Source organism: Aphelocoma coerulescens (genome assembly GCF_041296385.1).
Source record: "Aphelocoma coerulescens isolate FSJ_1873_10779 chromosome Z unlocalized genomic scaffold, UR_Acoe_1.0 ChrZ, whole genome shotgun sequence".
Taxonomy (NCBI): domain Eukaryota; kingdom Metazoa; phylum Chordata; class Aves; order Passeriformes; family Corvidae; genus Aphelocoma; species Aphelocoma coerulescens.
This window is the reverse complement of record NW_027184085.1, coordinates 9,786,469-9,808,691: the sequence shown is the minus strand read 5'-3', so window position 1 is coordinate 9,808,691 and position 22,223 is coordinate 9,786,469. Positions and strand designations below refer to the sequence as shown.

Genomic DNA, 22,223 nt, shown 5'->3' with positions numbered 1-22,223 from the left:
CACCATCCTGAGCAGTGTCACTCTGGAAAATTGGACAGTGCCCTGTGTGACATCAGGAGCAACCTAAATGCTGCTGCTGTGGGAAGAGTGGTGGGGATTTCAGCAGAGAGGTGACAGATCAGTGGGACCAGGTGGAAACTTTGACTCGGGGGGTGTTTCTACCTGTATTCCCTAAATTGTGAGAAGGTAGCCAAGTCCAGCTGTGCTGCACAGATTGCCCTGCCTGGAAGATGCATGAAGAATGGCTTGCAAGAGCAGACTCTTTGCTCCACTCAGGCCTGGAGAAAATGCCTGGATGCTGTGTACCGGGGTTTGCTTATTGCCAGTCAGCGCTGCTGGAGCTGTCAGGCCAACGATGCCACTCAGCCCTTTCTATACCAGCGTTTGCATTGCTGATGAGATTAGCATAGCTGGGCCAGCAGTGGACAAAGGGCGTAATTCTCAAGATCCTCTCTGCTGTGGCTGCCAGCAAAATAAAGCAGTTATGGCATCAAGTGGGGAGTCTGAGCTTTGCTTTCAATTCATCTTTTTAAAGCAGCAACAGCTAAAAATATAAGCTGTTTTTGAGGAATTAGAATATTCTCAGGCTTTTTTTCTAGGCCTGGTCTGCCAGCCTCTTTCCTAGGCTGACAGTCTGGGCTCTTAAGGTATTTGCAATGATCTGTTCTGGCCATGTGATAAATCTGGAGAAAGAGAACCAAAAAATTGCTGGCATCAATCTGCCACCCTGAAAGTGCTCCTCTTGCTGCTGTGCATGTTCCCTGTACCCAGAGGCTGTTTTGTGGCTTAGATTTGTTGAGAAAACAGACTTACAGCTCTCCTCTTTCTTCTGTGCAGCAATTTCCCTGGCAGCTCAGTAGGAATGATTTATTACAGATTTCAGCTGTTTAATTCTGTTTCCCTACAATATGACAGTGTTGGAGTAACTGAGTAAAATGTGGTGGTGTTTCCGGAGGAAGGCTGCTATCAGAGGCCACCCCTGTAGCAGAGGCTGGAAGCAAGGAGGAACAGTTTACCAGGAAATGCCTGTGTTCATGCACTGGGCACTTTTGGGAAGGAAAAGGCATCTCGCCGTTAAAGCTTCCTTGCTACAGGACTCCAAACATTGCTGGTGAAGCTCTTTGAGCAGCAGTGAGAATGCTGCCCTCCAGAGCCTGGGAAAGGTCTGACCAAAGTGGTGGTCTGGAGAGAAAAGGCAAAATCTGTCCTTAAGTGAACCTTCAAGTGTTATTTTTGGAGTGTGGGTTTCTTTTTTTTTTTTTTTTTTTTTTTTGGTTTGTGGTTTGGGCTTTTTTCGGTACTGAAAAGAAAAGGTATCACTTGTGCAAATCTGTGTAAGGAAAGAGGGAAAGAGAGAATTTCCTTTGGAGTGAGCTGGCCTGAAACTCGATATGTCTCTGATGTGTGCTAACAGAGAAATGAAAAGATAGTACCATAAAGTGATAGGGGATAATGAATTTCATCTAGTATTATGTTGTCCTGGGAGATAGGGCTGGGGCAAGGGTATTGCAATAATGTTATGCTTTGCATGACAATAACAGCAAATACCACCTTAACACACTTCCCTGGGGAGGGGTGAAAGGGTCAGTTTTCAGAGAGTCCCCAGGAAGGTGGAGCGAGGCAATCAAGAAGACAGGAGCCTGGGAAAAGATGCCAGGAGACTTAGAGATGAGCGGTGTGTAATAACTGTGCATTTTTTGCAGCTTGAGTTCTGCTTTCCCATTCCATGTCCCAGCTGAACTGGGCAATGCTGGGCTCTTAGCCTCACTGCAATCTTGAGAAACATACTAAAGAAACCCTAACTTTAATAACATTCATGAGATGTCTGACCCAGAGCCTGAATGGACAAATCTTTAAGTTCTCTGTCTACAAGGCAGATAGATGGGTGGTGGTTTGTTACTGCACCAGTCAGGGATTTTAAAGGGTTCTGCTGTGGGTGAACACTGCTGTAGACCTGGTCCCAGGAAGCTTAACTGGTTAGCAGGCCCTCAAAAGGGTTTCTGTAGGTGTGTGATAAAAACAGAGAGCCTGAGGTCGGTACCTGGAAACTTACCAGCTTCTAGAGCTGGACCAGAGTGTCAAGTCTTTACTCAAACACATGAATCTTTTAAGGTAAACAATGCCACAACTTGTTCTCAATGAAACAACCAGTCCCCTACCAGCCTTTTGAGATGTAGGGCACTCTTCTGATTTATAATGCTCTATCTGGATCTTTAATTTTTAAATTTTTTTTTTTCTGGGCTATGCTAAGTTACTGCATGTCCTGGTCCCCTCTGGTGGCAGAGAGCACGTGAGTCAGTTTGTGGGGCCAGATGTAGCCCAGCAGAGCTAGGTGCAGTCCATATGGCCAAGCAGCAGACTGAGGCCAACTTCTGCTTTAAGAGAGGTGGGAACAGAGGAGGCTCACAATCGGGAAAGCTGATGGATGTAGAACATGTGGGTACCTTTTTATCCCTCCCCATCGCTGGGGTTCTCAGAGGTCTCAGTACCACCTTTGCCCTACTCCACGCTGTGCCAGGGGCTGGGGGCTGCCCACCCACTCTCCTTCCTTGGGGCAGGGCCAGCATGCTGTGACTCAGTTTCCCTGAAGCCTGAGGAGAAGGAGAGGGGTGGAGCGGGACCGGAAAGGGGCAGAGGGGAAGTTACAGCAGCTAGTAGGAAATGGCATTTTGGGGTGCTGCAAGGTGGCCCTACCCAATCTTGTTTGCCAGGGTGGTGTTTTGGGGTACAAGCAGGCTCTGTCTGTCATGGAGCTGGTGTTTCAGGATGTTGCTGGGCAGCTCTGTTCCAGCTGCAAAGCTGGCATTTTTGGCAGCCCTTGCTCCATACTGCCTTTTCTTGTGCCAGGGATCATGCTAGGAAGGGAGAGCTGGCTGTACTTTCCATGTCCTCTGCATTCCCGTGTGCAGGGTGTATAATTATGCATAGTCCCATGGCACTGCTTCCCCTGGCATGTGACTTTGGGCTGCTGGTCAGGATGTGGGTCTGAGCTTATCTCAGACAAGGCAAGAATCAGCGTGCAGGCTGTGTAACAGCCTGATATCCCTCGCTGGCTCTGATTTGCTCCTGGTCATGGAGCAATGGCTGTACCTGGGGACGGGAGCAGAGGAATCCTTGCAAGACTGACAGTGGGGGTGCCCAGTCCCAGCTGCTTCCTTCCTCTTCCCTGTTCCTCTGTGTGACCCCAAAGCTGCGTGCTTGGAGCATGTATTGTAATGAACCTGCTGAACTGAGGGGAGGCAGAGCAAAACCAGGAGACTATAAAGAGGTGTAAGTCCAACCCCTGCCTGTGTTGCTGCAGCAGTGTGAGGTACAGTAGTTTGTAATGATGATGTGCATGGCCAGAGACATCCCTCCCACCCTGTTGTGAGTATCTGATGCATGGCACCAGCAGATTGTCAGTACAGCTCTTTTGTAAGTGGAGGGCAGGTCCAGCTTCCCATGGATGCTGCAAACCGCCTAGCTTCTGTGAAACTCTCTTCATTTGAGGCAGTGCCCTAAGGGTTAAGCCATGGTTGTGGGATAGGGTTTGTAACAGGAACAAAGAGGGCTTTTAAGGTCTGTGTTGGCCTAGGAATAGAGGGAATTGATTGAGCCTTTCCCAGTGTGTTGAATTACAAAGGTCATGGAGACCCTTTTGCTGGGAAGCAGCAGCCTTTGAGCTCCCTGCTGGAAGTGGGGCAGAGAGAAAAGAAATTGTGAAAGTCAGTGAGAGCAACTTAGTGGAGAGCTTTAAGACCAGGTGAAAACTAGAACTGTATCCTGGGATAAATAATTATTGAACACAATGCTGGGTACCTTCTGCCCTGGAATTTTTGGGTGCTTTGGTTTTGTTCTACCTTCTTCCCCCTATTGCATTTACAGCTGCCCCCACACATGGCACCGGAATTTACAGCATCACTGGTGTAGCCAGAACTTGAGCCTCTCCAACCTGCTCGGGGCTGGTGAAGGCAGCAGAGGGTAAAAGGCAGTGGCTGTAAGGGCAGATCTTTCCAAAATGCAGAAGAGGAGACAGGCCCTGGTGCCTACAGGCACATTTTGCCTTGACAGAAGAGGAAGCTTCATATGGGCCCAGGCTAAAACTGGATTTTTCATGGTAGTTGAGCAGGAAAGCCCAATTCTAGCTGGTTTCCAAGCCCCTCTTCTTAATGTTGTCTGTTCAGGATGTCCCATGGGGCACAGCAGCAGAGGGTCCAGGAAAAAGAGCTAGGGAGGGGATGGATGGCAGAAACCTCTGTTTCCCTTCCTGCGGCAAGAGGAAAAGTGGACACAGGTAGTTTCCATCTTAAGCTTTGGATGCATGAGCCATCCAGCTAACCTACCCAAGATAAGTATGCAAAAAAGTGGTTTAGTCCTTAAAACTCTCAGGTTTTAAGTACCAGCTTAGCAGGAATTTGGCCATTCACTGGCACAAGTGTGCTCCATGAGCTGATCTTTCATTTAAAGTAGTTCCACTTCTGGTCTTTATGTTGGATCAGATGACCTCAGATGTGATTTTTGGAGCAAAGGATTGTTTGGGCTCTGCCTGGGAGATGAAAGCTGGTTCGAGGGAATACCCCATGAGGGTCTGTGCAGCCAACACCTAAGTTAGCAGCCTAGAGGCTTCTCTACTTTTTCAAGCACTAGAAGGGCAGGACTGTGGGAGCACAGAGCTGCATGAGGAGGGGGGCTTGTTTTGGAACTCTCACAAACCAAAATATTTGCTCACCTTGGTAGCCAGCCTGTTATCAGAGTCATTCTCTGTGTCTGTCCCAGTAACCAGGAACTGTTTCAGCAGAAGCATCAACTTCATGGCCTCGTTGCTGCTTAGCATTGACATTGAGAAAGCCTGAATTCCTCCATCTATGGTTTCTCCAAATCCTCTCTCTCACCCTGTCCTTTGGTATCACCTGTGCTGCAGAAGCTTGCCACTGACATAAAGATGGGTGGACAGCTGGGCTCCTCTCTGCTGTTAGTTCCCAGGTTGCCGACTCAGCAATTTGAAGACAGCAGGGTCTACTCGCTGTATTTTGGGTGGACACTCTGCCACTCTTTTTGGCCACCCGGGCTGCAGAAGGAGAACATGAGGCACTTGGTTCCCCTTCGTGTGGGAGCGATGGCAGAATCAAGGGCTGCTTGGCTGCCTCTGCTCTGCTCCTTCTCCCAGATGGAGAGGGGTGTTGCAGATGGGATGTTACCCCTCTGTTAGTCACAAAGGAGGGTGTGGCAGGAAAGTCTGGATCAAAAGTCAGTCAGTCTGGTTCAAACTGGATCAGTCCCCAGCTGCTTAACTGGATGTAGGGCAGTTCCTCAGCTTCCTCTGTCCCTGGGGGCTGTGTCAGGGAGCTGATCATGTCCAAGAACTCATATAGGTTGTTGCTGCTCTCTCAGGGGCTCCCAGAGTTTGTAGACAAGCCCATCTTTTCAGTGGTGGCAGGCTGATTTAAGCATGTGCATTTAAATTGCTGGGTCTGTCCTGCTGGTGCCTGCTGAGTTTCATTCAGGAGCTTGCCTAGTTGCTGTGACCTTGGTGACACTGTGATGATGGTGTTGGCCCTGCTGACACATGGTGAGCACTATGGATCTCCCCCCTGCTTCCTTAAAAGAGACCCAAAGTACTGGAGCATCCTGATGAGAGGAGGGGTGGTGTGCAGGGGAAGCTGCTGGAGCTTATAAGGAAGCCATGGGACAAAAACTTATATTTCTTTGTCCTGAGAGAGAGAAGAGGCTCTGATACATGTAGTGAGGATCAAAAATTTAAAAGTCCAGGGAGAAGCAGCAGTTCTGGCATACAATCCTAAGCTTTGGCAGAAAATCGTTCTTTGTGCCTATTAATATGTGACATTCCAGTCCAAAGTGTTGTCCCTCGCTCCCTGGCCAAAGTGTGGTTTACTTTGGCCTTAATTCCTGGGTGTCAGGGTCTTCTGTCCCAGCTGGGGCTGCATGACCCTGCTGAAGATGTATTGCTTGACTGACTTGTTCTCTTGCAGTATCAGCAAGGCTTCTCCTGAGTATCCTGTGTGTGGCTGCAGGTAAAATGTTGCAGCTGGCCAAGTGCTCCTGGGTGGAAGGGACCAGAGCCCCTTGTCAGCATGACTCTGACCCATAGGATGTGGAGAGGAAAGGGTGAGAGAAGAGCCTGTATGATCCTAATGGTTTTCTGTTGTCAATAGGAAATGGATCAGAGGCAGACAGGCAGAGGCACAGGTCTGTGAATGGGTGTGCTGCACAGAGTATCATCTCCTGCTCACACCACAGCTCTCCTGTGCTCAGACACAGGTGGATGTGCAGCCCCTTGCTCTGCTGTCTGGGAGGTGTGCCACAGCTCTCACTGGGCTTGGCACAGCTGCACAGTGCCATCTTCCTCTGTCTGCTCTGGTCTCTCCCAGGAGACTGAGGTTACCTGGACAGCCCTCGGAAATGCTTAGCAGGTGGAAGCAATGTATGTGGCTTAGGAACAGGCCAGGGTATGGAAAAGAGGGGAGGGAAAGGATGTGGGACAAAGCCTGTTTGAGCCTCAACCCCAAGCATTAGGGAATCGCCTGCAGAGGATCTGTGTGTACGTAGATCATGTGCGTGACTTGCACTGTCCACACTCAGGAACTGGCCGAGCCTGTGGGCCCTGCATGCACCGTGGCATTAGCTGATGCCAACTGACCATAGCCATGCTTAGAAGTCATTTTGTGTCTCCCAGGAATCTGTCCACCTGGAGAGTGAAACTGGGAAGGGGCACAGCCTGGGGGGGGGGAATGTTTGACTGTACCCAAAGGCAGCTTAGCTGGCAGACATCTTGCTTGTGGGTCTGAGCTGTGGCAGTGCTGGGTAACCCTCCCACAGCCAGCAGTGGAGGGCTGATAAAGGGAATGGGTTTGCCTGGAAGGCAGCCTCAGAGCCTGGAGGAAGCCCTCCCCTAGCATTACTCCTTATCTTGGCAGTGCTGGCACAGGACAGCACTCCCAGCCTGCCTCTCTGCCCCTTCTCCCCACAATGGACTTGAGCCAGCGGTGTCACCTCTGCCCCTCTGGCTGCTGGGTGCTGCAGGGGGCGAGGGTTCTGGCATGGCCAGGCCAGGCTCCCTGCCCAGTTTGCTGCCTTGCAGAGTCCATGTCATTGCCCATGTTGCACACACACACTCTCACACACTCCCTTCATACACGGGGCTGTGGCAGAGATGAGTTAGTCGGGAGGGGGTGAATCACAGGGGAATGAGTCAGTGGGAAGCAGAAGGCAGGTCCAGGACAGGGCCTTCAGGGAGCCCAAGGGTCTGGCAGCTCATGCTGAGCCCCTGGGAGATGGGCTGAGGGTGCCAGAGGGGAGCTGGGAAAGCTGCAGGGTTTAGCAGGGGGAGGCAATGCCTGTGCCTCGGGAACAGGCCAGGATCTTAGCTACATGCTGAATTCCAGCTGTGAGTATGTTGCTGTCCTGGAAAGGCTTGGGGCATTTGTGGTGCTGAGGCTTTCCCAAAGAGGAGCACTGCAAGGGAGCAGTGTGGGGACCAGGTATGCCTGCCTCCAGTGAATGGGGTGGATCTTCATCCCCACACAGGCAGTGGGGTGTCCAGCCAGTTCTAGGCAAGCTGAGCAGGTCTCTGTATTGATCAGATCCTGCCCAATTGTCTGAGAAAGCAGATGCCGGATGGAAAAATGAGTGATACTTTCTGGGACAGAATGATAAATAGCTCTGGATTGAGTGAAGACAGCATGAAGGAAGAGCTGGGATGCAGATAATACACTGGAGATTTGGGGACATGGTTGGTTGTTGGCTCCAAAACCTCTTGTGTGACCTGGGCTCTGCTGCAGACCCTTGAGGGTATTGCAGGGGTCCCAGATGGCTGCTTCCCTCAGTGAGGAACCTGCTCTGGGCTGTTGAGTTTCCATCTAGCACAGCTGGTCTCTGCTGAGTTGGATTCCTAATTGTCCTGCTCATCACTCCTGAAGACAAGTCCCTCGTGGGCATGGTGGAGGCAGCTTTGGTATCAGAGCTACAGCAGCACAATCAAAGCTCTCTGTGTCTAGGGCCAAGCTTCTTGGAGCAGGTACTTGGGAATTCTGTCTTGGAATAACATAGGTGTATTGCAGCAGGCACTGGTATTGCTACCAACCAGAGCAAGGATCGGATACTTCAACAAAATCAGCCCCCACTGATCTCAGTGTTGAGGTGAGTCTCTTTTTTCAACACCCCCAAGGTATGAAGGTGCAGGTACCTCCCGTCCTTCCTGGTGGCACCCTTGGCTGGGCAGGATGGAGCCCAGCAGGCTCCAACAGTCTGCAGAGATGAGATGGAGCTCTGGCTTCTTGTGTGCTGCAGTGGGCAGAGGCTGAGAGTGGTGGGCTTGTGCTGCCTGGGAGAGGGAAGGCAGTGAAGGAGGCTCTCGCTGCTGCTGCAAACTGTGGGTTTGCGGTGAAGCTGCAGCTTGGCTCTCTTGAGAAGTGCCCAGGGGCAGGATGAGAAGCAATGGCACACGAGGGAAGTTCCAATTAGATGTTAGGAAAAATATTTCTCTGCAAGGCAGTTAGGCTCTGAAGTAGGGCCCAGAGAAGGGAGGCAGTTTCTACACTTAGTGACTTTCAGCTCCTGGCATGGGCAAACCCCAAGCAATTTGCTTGAACTTGGCTCTGCTGTTAGCATGATTTGACCCAAACCCTCTGAGGTCCCTTCCCACTGTTGTTCCTCAGTTCTGCAGTTCTCAGGTTGCTTGGCTATGTCACATGTTATGGACTATTGGATTGGCCAGCTTGAAGGCACATGGAGGGCTTGGGGTCTTGTTCTGTCTGTCCCCTTCTCACTTGGACTCACCTGTATGGTATTAGCAGTGGTGGGAGATGGAGGCACTGCCTTAGGAGTGTTGCTCAGCTCATTCACTTGCCCCAGTCTCCCTTAGCTGGAGCACACATCTCTCTGGAATTCTGCATTATTTCCTCCCCACATGAGCACAAGAAGTCAGTGGGCAGTGAAGCACGGGATGTAAAACATCCTCCTTGCTCTGCAGGAAGCACAGAGCTGTGATATGTAGGGGTTGCTGGTGTTTTTGGAAGGCTCATGAGGATGCTGGCCTCCAGCCCTCCAGATGGAAGGTTTATCTTCCCCATGATGCCTGTCCCAGAGATAGTGGCGATTGGAGGGGAAGTGACTGGTAGCTTTTTTAAAGGTTCCAGCTGCTTGACCATCCTCAGCAGATGGATGCTGAGATGAGCCCAAAGGACTGTCTGGAAAGAATTATTTGCTCCCAGTATTTTCTTGTTTCTTTGCCAGCCTTTTATTCTCATGGCTGCTCTTTTCCTGGTCCTGTCCTTCTGCAAGGCTGGCTGCTGGCAGTCTTACGAGCCTTGTCTTCAGGAACAACTTCACTCTGCGATTTATTGTGTCTCCGAGCTTTGACCTGGTGTCTGATGCTGCAGAAGCCCATGTCTGGAGTGTAAGTGTTCAGAGGGTGTTTACAGTGTTTGGCCCATCCTGTCTGCAAGAGTAATGAACCAGAGCAAAGGGGTCTGCTCATAGCCATGGTGCCTGGGTTAAGCTGACCTGCAGCAGTAGCTACATATGCTTTCTCGTTTGGCAGAGGCTGGGTGGATGTCCAGGCTCCCTTTATGTAGGTTTTCAAGGTCTAGAACATTCTCATAAACCTGTGTTAGTCCCCAGATCCCTTCTGAAGTTGCTCCTTTCAGTCTTTCCCTCAGGCTTGTTGACACTGGGCTGCCATTGCCCTGTGTGCTCTGCTCTCCCTTCCTTGGCAGTCCACTCAATACTGCTCTGGGCATGCTTACTTTAGTTGGATGTCCCTGTCACAGCACCCCCTGTGCATCGAGAGCAGCAGGATCTGGTGGTTTGGGCCAAGAGGTCCCTGAGGTTTGTTCCCAGCTGCAGGAACAAGTGCTGTGTGACAGGGGATGAGCTGGTTTCTGGTAATCCAGGGAGAGCTCTTAGGCCTCTCACAGGCTCTGTCTCCTTAGGAGGGTCAGGTCTAGAAGGACATCTGTGTCCTCAGTGGCATGGATCAACCATCAGGTTGAAGATGTTTTTGACCTAGTTGCCTCTGCTGCCTGTGGGACCCCAGGGGTGGTTCACTCTGTGTGGACCAGGAGGTTTGCAGTTTCACAGGACATAATAGGAGCTGGACTGTGTCTCCTGTGCTGCCCTTCATATGGATATGCCTACAGTCAGAATTCCAGTCCCTGCTGCCCCCACATTTCCCTTCTTAGGGCCTTCTGCTCTCATGTGTTTGTCTTCATTATGTGCAACAGTGTCAGTGTTTAATGACAGCTGTGACAACCCTTTCCTAATTCCAGTGGGGTGTTTCTCTCTCACTTTCAGTCCTACAGGAAAGAGAGGTTTTCCTTTTCTGTGACAAGATGCAGGACACTTAATTCATGGTAGAAATACTCCTTGCCTGCAGTAGCCCTGGTTGTGTCCATCTTAAAATCAAAGATGGACAAAGCCTCACCCTTATGGCCCAAATACCTGCCCAGGACACGCCATCACTCTGGCCTGTGCTAGACTTGAGCCTTTCTAAATCGCAGCTGGAAAAGGATGGATTGGGTAGCTGTGCACAGCTCTGTGTGTGTGTGGTATCTCCTCCCCCTGTGCCACGTACATGTCTAGTACGGGGAGTGGAAAAGATGCTGAATGTCCCCACAGCTGCTGCAGCCTTATCTGCAGGCTGCAGCTTGGTAACCAAGCGGGAGGCCCGAGTGCCTGTGCTCAAGCACCTCCCTTGGAGGGCTCTTACAGTAAAGGAAGTGTATTGCAAGAGGGCTTGTGGTGGGGAGGGGCAGTTCCCACGGGGCAAATGCTGCAGTGCACAATCCTTGCTGCCCTCCCCACTGCAGGCCATTTGCCTACTCCCTCTTCCAACGTGTAGCTTTGACACCCAGACCTGATCAGAGCAATTCAGCATCCCTGGGATTTTCTCCACTGCCCTGAGGTGCCTAGTGACTGTTTGGAGCAGTAGGGAAAGGTGAAGGTGCCGTGGGTCTGTTGGGTGTCAGGGACTCATCAGCTGAGTGTGTGCAAGGACTGGTGGGGCTGTTGGTGTGTGGCAGTCGGGAATGGGAGGAGCCTGGGGTAAGTTAAGGTATGAACTGCAGCAATCAGGAGGCAACAGAGCACAGGTAAGAGCTACGGGCTTGCCTTGGGGGTTCATGGAAACCAGACAGGGTCTGATGGTGGTGGAGGATGGGGTGGGAATGAAAAGGACCACACTTGTGGAGATACAGAGGCCAGGTGCCATGTGAAGGATGTGGGGAAGGGGCAATATTGTGCATCTGGGTTTAAGCAGTGTGAATGGCTATGGGGCATCAGGGTACAGAAGGAGCTGGCTTGGTAAGGAGGCTGTGAATGCCTGTGGCTGTATGCAGTGGTGACCAGAGGGAGAAGAGAGGAGATGGCAGAGCAGGGAGCAGCAGAGGTCCTATCACCTGCTGATTTCTGTGCATATCTTCTCCCAGCTTGCAAAATGTCACCCCACTACCAGAGCTCCCTGTCAGAGACTCCTGTTTCTGTACTCAGCTAATAGTGCTGGAGAAGGGGCTGGGCTGTTCATGCTGCACACGGAGATCATGCTTCCCATGGTGCACAGTCCAGGAAAGGGAGCTGACAGGATGGGAGTTACTGTGTGGTTGTCTTACCACTGGAGCTGAGTTAAATGTGTTAGAGTATGGTTTGCAGGGCTTTTGATGCAGACACAAACTGCAGGGTATTATTCTTCCTCTTGGGAGATCAGATAAAAGGGACTCTTGGTGCTAACATTTGTACATCACTTAGAGTGGTGGGGGCCTCGTCCAGATTGGGCCTGGGGAATGCCTCCCTTGGACAAGCATCCTTATTGAACTTGAAATGTGGCAGTGCATTGATGGTCATGGCCAGAGACCTCAGGTGTCATGCAAGTGCAGACCAGAAGTGGTCCCTGCCCTTGGCCAGATCCCACTTGCCTTCTCAAAGCCATTCTGTGACTGGCTCACAGGCATGTGACTTGGTAATCACACGGTGGAAAATTTTCCATTGGTTTCAGTTGGCACCAGGGTCTGGACTGGAGCAGCCAGTCTGTGTAGTCATCTAGTGGCTGAGGTCCTCCACGCTTGTCCCTCAGGCCACCACTCCTGGAGACGGACAGGAGGGCTGGAAGGGAGCTGGCTGACATGTCCCTGTGCCTGGGTGGCCAGGGGCTTGCTTTCACATTCTTTGTTGCCTCAGGGTGACTACTGAGGCCACTGTGCTTGCCCCAAGTCCAACGCCATTTGGCTCCCCAAGGCTTGCAGGTGCGGTGCTGGCTGCACCTTCTCCTGTGCAGCAGCTATCCCGAGGTGAAAAGACACAGCTTTTTGTGAAGTGGAGCCAGCACAGAGGAATTTGCTGCTAGTGGACAGCTGTTGTCCTGGGCCTGGCTCGTGTCCTCCAGCACTTCTCGCCCGGCACTGCCTCGGGAAGGGGAATAGGAGCTGCCCACCCTCGACTCCCTGTGCCGGGCAAGTGGGTGCCACCTCGGGGTAATGGGGGTGAAAAGCTGCGGTGGAGCCTAGCAGCATCCTGCTGCCTCTGCAGGGATCCTCTTGGGCAGCGGAGAGTTTTCCCCACCCCCAGCTCTGCCGCTGCCTCTTTGTTTTCTGGCAGAAGCCTCTGTGCCTTTTCATTGCCGTTGAGGCGCCGAGCAGGAGCCTACATGTGCCGTGTGTGCGTCTCGCCGGGAATGTGATGCGGGCTGGGAATCCTGCCGGGCCAGGCATCTCCCCTGCAGGGCAGCGGGGGCCAAACAGCAGCTTCAGGGGTCTCCTTTCCAGGGACTGTTCCTCCGGTCGAGTAAGGCTTCGAGGCAGCTGGTCTCCTCCACAAAACCCTCTCTTGCATTGGCAGCGCTTCTGCACCTTGCCACAAGTAGAGTAAGTTGGATGGGAAGGGGCTGGTCCTCAGCTGGGCACTCGGGCTCTCCGCTGTGGTCCCCCCTCGCTCCCGCTGGGAAGGCACCTGAGATTAAAGCAGCGCCAAAGGCTATGGAGCTGGATACAGCGGTGGCTGAGGATTGCTTGTGCTGCGCCTGCCTCTCCATGCATTTGATCTCTCGACTTCCAGCGGGGACTGAATTCCTGTGCTGGATTCTGGGCTCGGCTCTTGTGAAAGGATCCAATTATTTTAGAGCTTTGAGCATCTCCATTTGCTGCCCATATTTGCGGCGCGCTGGCTGGAATTCCAAGTGATTAACGTGGCTGTGACATCCCTCCTAGGGGTGTTATCTTTGCTCGCTGTCCCCCACCGCCCCCCTCTTCCTCCTCCGGCAGCGAGCGAGCGAGACAGGCAGGCAGAGACAAAGGTCTGTCCTCAACCTGGGCTGTCCTCCCCGTAAGCGGCTGCTGCATGGGATTTCCCTGCCCTGCCTGCTGCAGGTTTCCTGGGCTCCCGGTCGAACACTGGAGCTGGGCAGCCGTGGGCTGTATCGCAGAGGTTTGAACCTGCTGGGCTGGGTGGGCAGAGGGTGCTGCCGGCTTTGGAGAGCTGCCCGATTGTCCTGCCGGATTTTAAGCTGCTTTTCATTCTTTGACTGTGCTTTCCTGGGAAGAGGGGCAGCCGTGCGTGGAGGGGAGGTTGGCGAGGAGGGGGTTGGACGTGGGGGAAAGCTTTACACAGGTGACTGTCGCATAGTGGGATCTGCCTGCAGACCCTGTAAGCCCCCCTTCCCAGCCGCAGGCTATTGTCAGCGTCGCCGTCTGCAAGCCAGGCACCTGGGAAAGGTGTGCGGAGGGGGTCCGTGCCAGGACGAGGGGCAGCAGAGGGAGAAGGGGTAAGTCACTGGGCTGGGAGCTCTGCTCCGGCTCCCCCAGCTCCCAGGAGAGGTTTCATTGTGTTATCCTGACTTGGCCGAGCGGAAGGGCTCAGTCCCTGCGGCACCTGCGTGTGGTGCTGGGGCTGGGGAGGCACTGCATGTCGCTGGGCAGACCTCAGCCCTTGAGGAGGCTGCTGCAGCCTGGAGCCCCAGCAAGATGTACTGCAGAGAGGGCTGCTCTGTCCCCGGGGGCTTCTGCACCCCGTCAGTGCCACCTCCCGCGGGATGGGAGGGAGCAGCAGCACCTCACGGACACGGTGCTGCGGGCACAGGGAGGTGTCGGGTCTCTCTCTGTAGAAGCTGTGTCTGGTGGTTTCTAGGAGCTTGCACTCCTGACATGGGCATTAAATACCTCTTGCCCAATCCTTCCCCTCCGGGCTCAGGCTTCCTCTCCATTCCTAGCAGGGGCTAGCACTGAGCGAGGCTCTGCAGCTGCATAAATCTGGCATGGCAGGAGGCCTCCTGAGGACCCCCGAGAGCAGCACTTGCCCTTGCAGTGGGGCAAGGAAGCTCCCTCCCTCTGTTTCCACTCCCCCTCCCTCTCCTTCTTCCTCCCTCTTGTTTCCACCAAGTGTCAGCTCCTTCCTCCACAGCCTGAATTCCAGGATAGTGCCAGAGCCATGGCCAGTGGTCATCTTCCCTTCAAGCATAGTTTGCTCCTCTAGCATCTCACTAGTCGGCTTCTCCCTAGGACTGCCACCTCTGCTACGGTGCTGGAGGTACTCCCCAGCCTCACGTGTCTGTCTCTCTCCTGATGGGTGAGATGCCTGATCTGTCAGACTGCAGGAACCCTTCTCTGGTGGCAGCATTGCTGTTAGTGCTGCCATCCTTCAGGGTTGTGACGGAAACTTTCTGCCTGCTGGCACTTTGCAAGCTCTGCTCTTAGCCTGTGCCAGGGAGCTCCTGGGTTTGTGGTCACACTGGTTAGATTTCCTTCTTTCTCCTTGGGTTCAGATAGGACCTGTGGAGCTGTGATTTATCCTCCAGACAGTCTGTTTCCAGCAGTTTCTGTTGCCTCTTCTCTTGCCTTGTGCTCTGTTCATTCCGAGGATGATTATTTGCCCTCTGGTGATGATGGCCCTTTTCTTTCCTGGCTGTGTGGTTCCTGCTTCACTCACCCCCAGAGTCTCTCCGTAGCAGTTCCCAGGAAAGGGAGCAGGAGAGAAGGCGGCAGCAAAAGCCACTTAGGGGTTGGTTTGGGGTTTTTTTGTCTAAATTTTTTGTCTAAATTGTGCAAAGACCTCTCTTGGCCCTGCCAGCCCCCAGGCTGGTGCTCTGTCCCAGGCAGCAGTGCCCAGGTCAAAGCCTCTTGTCCACTGTCCACGTGTCCCTTCTGACCGGCTGGCAGTGCTGCTCTGGGAAGCCACTGGATCCCCCCTGAACGAGTGTGGCAACTTTGGGCACAGCTCTTGCTCTCTTCCTTACACTGGTGCTGTGCTGCCATCCCTGCCAGGCTCCCAAGGGCTCTGCCTCATGACAGATACCTCCCTGCTCCACACTCATGCCACTTCCTCTCTGGCTGGCGCAGTACAGCTCGAACAGCAACAGATCCCTTTGCAGGCTGCAGCCTGGCATGTGGCACTGCTGCTGCATTGCCCAGCCAGGAACCCGTCCTCACTCGCCATCCTGCTCTGTTTCCTCCAGACTGAGACCATGGTCTGTTAATCCTGGCTTCCCCCTGGATGTGCTAATAGCAATGGAACCAGCAGGTAAGCCAAGTCCCTGACCCAACCCCACCAGGCCTGGCTGTGTTATTCCATGTCAGGCTCTGGTGGTTCGGCATCCCCAAGGAACACAGCCTTTCTGCCCCAGTGCCTGGGACATGCTCCCTCTTTGCAGGTCCTTTGGCACTGGGTATCTCTTGGGTGATGAAGCGTGGTGCCCTTCCCCAGGCAAAGAAATAGAGGAAAGCTGTGCCTGGCATAGCTCCAGATCCAGGTGCTAGGAGGTCTTGGCAAAAGCACAGGGCCCTGCCTGTTTTCCGAGCCATGAGTAGCCTTGGCAGGAGCGGGGCAGAGAGTGGAAGAGCTCTGGCTAGGCTTCCCTCAAGAGGGAAATCTTTTTGAGTCTTGTCTTAGAGAACCAGCATGGGCTGAAACATTGTCAAAAAAAATCAGCATCACACGGGCTTAGGAGGGACCCAACCCTTGGTGCAGGCACACGGAGCCCAATGTGCTGTGTCCAGGGGCTGGTACCTGTGCTGCTCAGCTGAGCTGGTGAGGCCCTGGGCCTGACTCTGTCCCATCCATGTGGCCAGAAGTAGGGCTCTGGCAATACTTATCTCAAGGGGAAGAGAAGGCAGAGGTGACCAGGTGCTTTCTCCCTGTCCCCTGGACTGCAGGAGGCCGTGGTCCCAGTGTTGCTGTCCTGCTCTGGGGGAGGTAGTGGACTCCCATAGTGCTGTCAGAGGCTGAGTTCTACTGTGAGCAGGATGGGCTCTCAGCAGGGAGGAACTGCCATGGGAGGCACTTGGCACTTCCAAGAGAACCTCCCTGGGACACAGCTCCTTGCATCTCAAAGCGGGTGAGAAGCAGTGCTATGCCCCAGCTGTTCCCCATCCCAGGCTGATGGGGATTCCTCCAGAAGGATGTTCAAGGAGATCCTAGGGTCTACTTGGAGACACTTTGGGTGACACTTTCCTGTCCCCACCAGGGGTTTGGCATTTCCAGCATGATGCTTGAAGCAACAGTATCTGGGCTGGCAAAAGATGGTGCAGCCCCTTGTTCTAGGCATGTGTTCTACTGGCTGGTGCTGGCAGCACCTGAGGAGTGGTGCTGAGAGCTCAGCTGGGATGGATTTGTGGTGTTAGCAGCTCACCCTGTCCTGATACATCCATTCTTGTGAAAGGTAGCTGCTGCTGGGGAGAAAATGGCTGTGCCTTCAGAGGGACACAGGGAAGAGAATGAAAGGATGCAGGTGCAACTGTATTTATTCTGGCAAGGACACATGCTTTCATCCACTGAACCAGGCTGATTCTTGCTGTTGGTTGCTGATTTTGCTTCCCAGGGGTTGATTGTGCCACACAAGTCATGGTACAAGTCTCCCTCAGGGATGGAGGAGGGAAACAGCAACCTTCCAGGCAGGCAGAGCATAGCATGCTACCACTTCAGCATCCACCCACAACTGTGGGCATTCACTTGCTTTCCTACCTACTTTGGTGCAGGCCTCATATGGGGAGGAGCCAGAAGGAGCTGGTCTTTACAAAAAGCTTTTGTTGAGGTTTTGGACCTGTGGTTTGTTGTGCTGCAGCACTGATTTGCCCTGCTGCAAGTGCTCCTTGGGTGCTGTTGTATTGAATCTCAACAGGTCCTGTTCTGGCTGGTTGCTGGCAGTGCCCTTCCCCAGCAGCGGCGGTGGCTTTTGAGCTGTCCAGCTCTCAGGGACTGGTCATGACAGCCTGTAATTACAAATCTTATTGGAAATGTAATGAAAGAACAGCCTGTTTTCTGGGGCAGGTGAGGTCAGGCAGCAAGCACAGCTGATGCTGGCTTCCCACATGCAAGCTGGGGGGATGCAGAATTTGCCAGACCAGGATGCCAGAAGGGGATTGCACTTGAGTGTTGCTGCCTCTGGCCCTGCTGTTTCCAGCCTTCAGAGCAGTACTCACTGCTGGCTTGGGGGGCCCAGACAGTGACTTCCCTCTGGATGGGTGCTGCAGTGAGCCCCTGTTTGAGGGATACATGGGGAGGGAGGAGAGGAGGGCATGACCCCCAGGGACAGGCACCATTTCCTCCTTCAGCTGCAGGTGCCTGGGCTAGTGAAGCCCATGAGCTGCCTCTGCCACAGAGGTGCTGAGGTTGCAGGTGCCCAAGGGCTCCTGCCCACTCTGAAGGTGTTGCACCATGAGCTGCTGCATGAGCTGACTCTCCTCCACGCCCTCTTCCAGGCATCAAAGCTGCAGTGCCCGTGGATTATGACCACAGGGGAGCTGTGTTGCGTCTGCAAATCTCCGTTGTGCATCAAGGGCACATCTGAACAGGTGACTGCTGTGCACATGAAAGGATTGCTGTCTTTGTGCTGGGGAAAACTGGTGGGGGGCCATCCTGGCTCAGGGCTGTCAGGCTCCTCATTTCTGCCTTCCCTGAAAGGTATCTCTTATTGGAAGAAAACAATTCCAAGCTCTTCTCCTTATCTGTAGGGCCAGAAAGTGTCCTGTGCTGTGGGTGGAAGGGGGAGGAGGTGAAAATGAGACCAGGAGCTAGCTGGAGGCCCAGAGGTTGCTGCAGTGTCTTGGAAAGCAAGGCATGAAATGGTCGCCAGAAAAAGAGGAATCTCTTCCTTTGCGCAGGGTTTTATAGAGGAAAGCATGCAAACGGGATGTAAAATCAAGCCAGGTATGAGAGTTCACAGCTTAAAATATTTGTGGTTCAAATGGAAATCAAGGTGTTAGCACTGCCTGAGGTGGCTGAGGTGTATGTGGCCTTTGATTTGGGAGGTTGGGAAAGGCTGAGCCAAAATGCTGCCTTCCCTGCCTGTGTGACCCTGCAGACAGGCAGCACCATCCTGCCTTTCTCCCAGGAAGCATCTGAACCACCCCAGCCCTGCATCTCCCCCTTTTCCTTCCCCTCAGGGCCGCTGTGGACACTGAAGAGCTGGAGAGGACGTTGCAGAGGTTCGGAGGCACACCGTGATGGTGGGAGCCATTCCACGGCAGCCACGCCGCTTCTGGGGGGTGCCTGACTGGCAGGTGTCTTCAGCTAATTGTGCCAACGACCGCCTGCTGCGGGGCAGGGAGGTTAATCCGGAGCAAAGCAGGGTCCTGCTGCAGAGGGGTAAGTGAGGGGGACAGCCAGAACAGGCTGCAGTGTCGTGGGCTACACAGAGGGGTTGAGGTTGGTGGGGATATCTGGAGGTTATCTGGACCAGCCGCACCCAAAGCCATGGCCCAGAACTTTGTCCTGATGACTTCTGAGTATTTCCAAGGATGAAGACTCCATAACCTCTCTAGGTAACTGGTTACAGTGCTTGGTCACAGTAAAAGAAAATGGTGTTTTCTGATATTCAGAGGGAACCTCTTATATATATATCTATATATATATCTCTATATATCTATATATATAGATAGATATATATAGATGAGATCTCACTGAGCCTTCTCTTCTCCAGGCTGAACAGTCCCAGCTCTCACAGCCTTTCCTCATAGGACAGATACTCCAGTCCCTTAATCGTTTCTTAGTGTCCCTTCGTTGCACTCTCTCAGGTGTGGCCTCACCAGTGCTGAGCAAAGAGGGAGGATCAGTTCCCTCAACATGCTGTTAATGCTGTACCTGGTGCATTATTGTTTTCCTTTGCTGCAAGGGCACATTGCTGGCTCGTGGACAACTTGGTGCCCTTCAGGGCCTTTTCTGTTGTGCTGCCTTCCAGCCAGTCAGCCCCCAACATATCCTGGTGCATGGTTATACCTTTTATCACTTCTTTTAAACAAAATTCCTGGTCTCGACCACCTTGGCCTTCCATTTTCCCATCCCCATCCCAGCAGGGTCAAAATAGCATATGCAGCCTCACTGTCCAGAGAGCCTTGATCAACTTGGAGAACCAATTTCCCTATTGCTCACTTGCCCCTAAGCCCTTGCTCCACAAGATCAGGCACAGCTGCAAGGACAGGCAAAAGGCAGACCTGCCAGGATGGGCAGTTTTTCCTCAGTCTGCTGGTGACTTTTCCTGCATCTCCTCAGCTCTTGCAGCCATTTCAGTATTTTTCATGCCTGAAAAGAAACAACATATAGACAGGATTCTCACAGCCCTCAAGCTGGACTGAAAATCAAAAGTGAGGTACCAAGCAGCACGGAGGAGGGCAGGCCCTTGGAGCTGGCAGGAGCAGATGGATGGTGACGCTGGTACTTCCCAGCTGCTGACTGAGGTGCTGGAGGTGCCTGGTCCAAGCTGGCAGGGGTAATGGGGATGTTAGGCCAGGTTCCTGTCCCCAGCATGGGACTGGCACCAGCCCTGCCTCATTCAGTGCATGTGGCTGGGACAGGTTGTCTTGGCCAGCGCTGGGAGACGTTGCTGCTGTTGCCCAAAGGGGTGATTACAGGCCTGAGCCCCTGGGACTGGTCTGACCTGCCTGACTCCCGTGCTCCACAACAGCACAAGCGTGTCCCTGGCAGAGGGCAGGCCTCTTCCTCCCTGCTTGTCCAGACTTGTCCCCAGGAGTCTCCTGCCTGTCTGGAGACCTCTCCTTGCCTGAGCTGGGAAGGAAGTGCTGAACCCGCAGGTGGGTGATGCCTCAGGGTTTCCCAGAAAGCCACACCAGCCTGGTTCCTCTTCCTGTCCTTGGAGAGGGAGGTTCAAGTGGGGCTGTGTTAGGTGCTGCCCATGTCCCAGTAGGTCCCTTGCAGCCAGAAGTCTGAATGAGGATGGGGATTCCAGGCTGATCTTCATCCTTCTGCTTTCTTGTTTTTCCAGATGCTGTGCTGCAGAGCACCTCATAGTAGAGGGCTCACACAGAGATCGTGAGTGAGAGAGGATCCAGCTCCCACCCCCTGCCCTTGCACCCTGACCTGTGGCACTTTACAGTCCCCCTCCTGCTGCCGCATGGGCTCCACCCGGAGTCCCAGCAAGTGAGGCTCCATGCGGCACATCCACGCAGAGACGTCCCTACCCCCAGAGCGCAGCACGGACCCCAGCCTGTCCCGGCCCAGCGGGGAGACACCCTTGGAGCCTTCCTCGCAGTGCTGCACCCACCGCAGCATCCTCATGGGCTACAACGAGACAGAAATCAAGCGCCAGAAGGTTTACCAGGTGTCCATCTTCTCCCATCTCTCCAGCTCCTCTGAGAGCACGGAGCAGCGGGCAGGCACCCGGCCAGCTGTCAAGAGAGGATACCCCGAGCAGCGAACTCCGGAGGGGGGGCGAGATCCCAAACGAACTCACTGGGGTGACAGGGGGGTGGACGGGGGCCCTGGGCAGCCTTCCCTGGATGATGATGATACCTTTGAGGATGGTCTGCTGGTGGAGGAGCTCTCGCTCTGTGGCTCTGCCCAGCACTTCTCCCACAGTGGGCTGCGGGTGGTGGAGCACCGCTGTGAGGGCAGCCCTAGCCACAGCCCCAAGGCCAGCAGAGAAGACAAGTCACAAGATGTCTCCTCCTCCTCCTCTTCTTCCTTTTCCTCCTCCTCCTCCTCGTCATCCTGGCCCCGGCACATTGCTTGCAGTACTTTGCACATGAGAGACAGTTGCCCTGTCTCATCAGGGGATCAGCCCATAGACTATGGAGAGAATGGGGAGCCAGCAAGTGGCCACAATGTACTTCACCTTGAATTGCACAGTATTGCACAAACAACCCAGTTGGACCCTGGTGGGAAGAGAGAGAAGCCAGGGAGCAGCCCAGCTCACACCAGGAGGGCTAGTGGAGAAGCGGAAGGGCCAGCAATGGCCAATGGGTGCAGGGAGCCCCCCGCTCCGCAGACAGCGCTCAGCCCCGAGCCCAGCAACCTGAGCTCCCAGGAGATGACGCCCTGTGGGAGCAGCCAGCTCAGCAGCACCTGCCCAGCCAAAAGGAAGTTGCTGCCTGCTGGCGAGGTTATGGCCGACTCCTGCTCTGAGGATGAGAGCCTGTCCCCACCAGCAAGGAAGAAGAGGGTCCTGCCATGCCATCCTGTGCCCACAGCCTGCCGCAGCACTGATGCCAAGGGAGCTCCGTTCTGGAATCACCTGCTTCCTGCAGCCAAGGTGGGCATTGCTCAAGGGGGGAGGCAGGGAATGGCCTGGGGATGCCCAGAGCTCAGGACTGTCCTTTTGGGCAGTGTGGTCCACTGTGGCACCATGCCCCAAGCTGCAGTGCTGGTGTGAGCAAGGCAGCAGCTGACAGCTAGCCCTGGCGCACATGGTCTGTTTTAACCAGCTCTTGACATCTTGTAGTCACTGGATACTGTGGATGCAGCCAGCTTTTTCTCCTGGAGAGCCCTGCTTGGAGAGGAGACAACCTCCCCGTGGCAGTGAGAGCTGGACACATCGTGAAGCCACATTTGGTGTCTCATGGCTCCCTGTTAAGCCATGATATAGCAGCAAGCTTGGGAAGGGTAGTTGGCCTCTGCCTGCCTGATGAGGAGGAAGGCAGATGCATGGGATGGTTTGAACTCCTGGTCATGATGCCCATTAGAGCAAGTGTCTGGTGGCAGGCAGTGGGACTGGACATACTCTGACCAAGGAGCCCAGTGCTGTGTGTAGAGATGCCACTGGCTTTTCTGCCATTTTGGGGCTCTTGTGGCATGTCCCCAAGGTGCCACAAGCTCTCAGCAATGGGGCAGACCTCTGAGGTTTGCAACCACCCTAGCAGCTCAGGAGCTGCCTGCGATTCCTCTTTTCTTACCCTGCTCCATGCCCTTACCTGTCCTGCCAGCTGAGGCTGTAGCAGGCTCGGGCCAGAGCTGGCACGCTCTTCTTTTTCTCTGGGGCATCCCATGGTGTGGGGACACACAGGAACTGATGTCAG

General features: G+C 53.8%; 1 protein-coding gene across 8 annotated transcripts in view; it reads left to right on the top strand.

Annotated features, from left to right (window-relative positions):
* Positions 1–22,223, top strand: part of ATOSB (atos homolog B) — a 38,759-nt gene that overhangs the window by 11,551 nt on the left and 4,985 nt on the right. For 2 of the 8 annotated variants that reach the window (XM_069002090.1, XM_069002087.1), the window contains 3 exons: positions 17,676–17,768; positions 18,360–18,561; positions 20,195–21,460. In XM_069002090.1, coding sequence (XP_068858191.1) covers positions 20,360–21,460 — 1,101 coding nt within the window. In that variant the 5' untranslated portion in view covers positions 17,676–17,768; positions 18,360–18,561; positions 20,195–20,359. Of the gene's footprint in view, positions 1–15,433; positions 15,499–16,393; positions 16,637–16,667; positions 16,706–17,675; positions 17,769–17,936; positions 18,124–18,359; positions 18,562–20,194; positions 21,461–22,223 lie in introns of those variants that run through there. The other 6 variants (XM_069002092.1, XM_069002094.1, XM_069002088.1 and 3 more) reach the window with 5 other exon arrangements.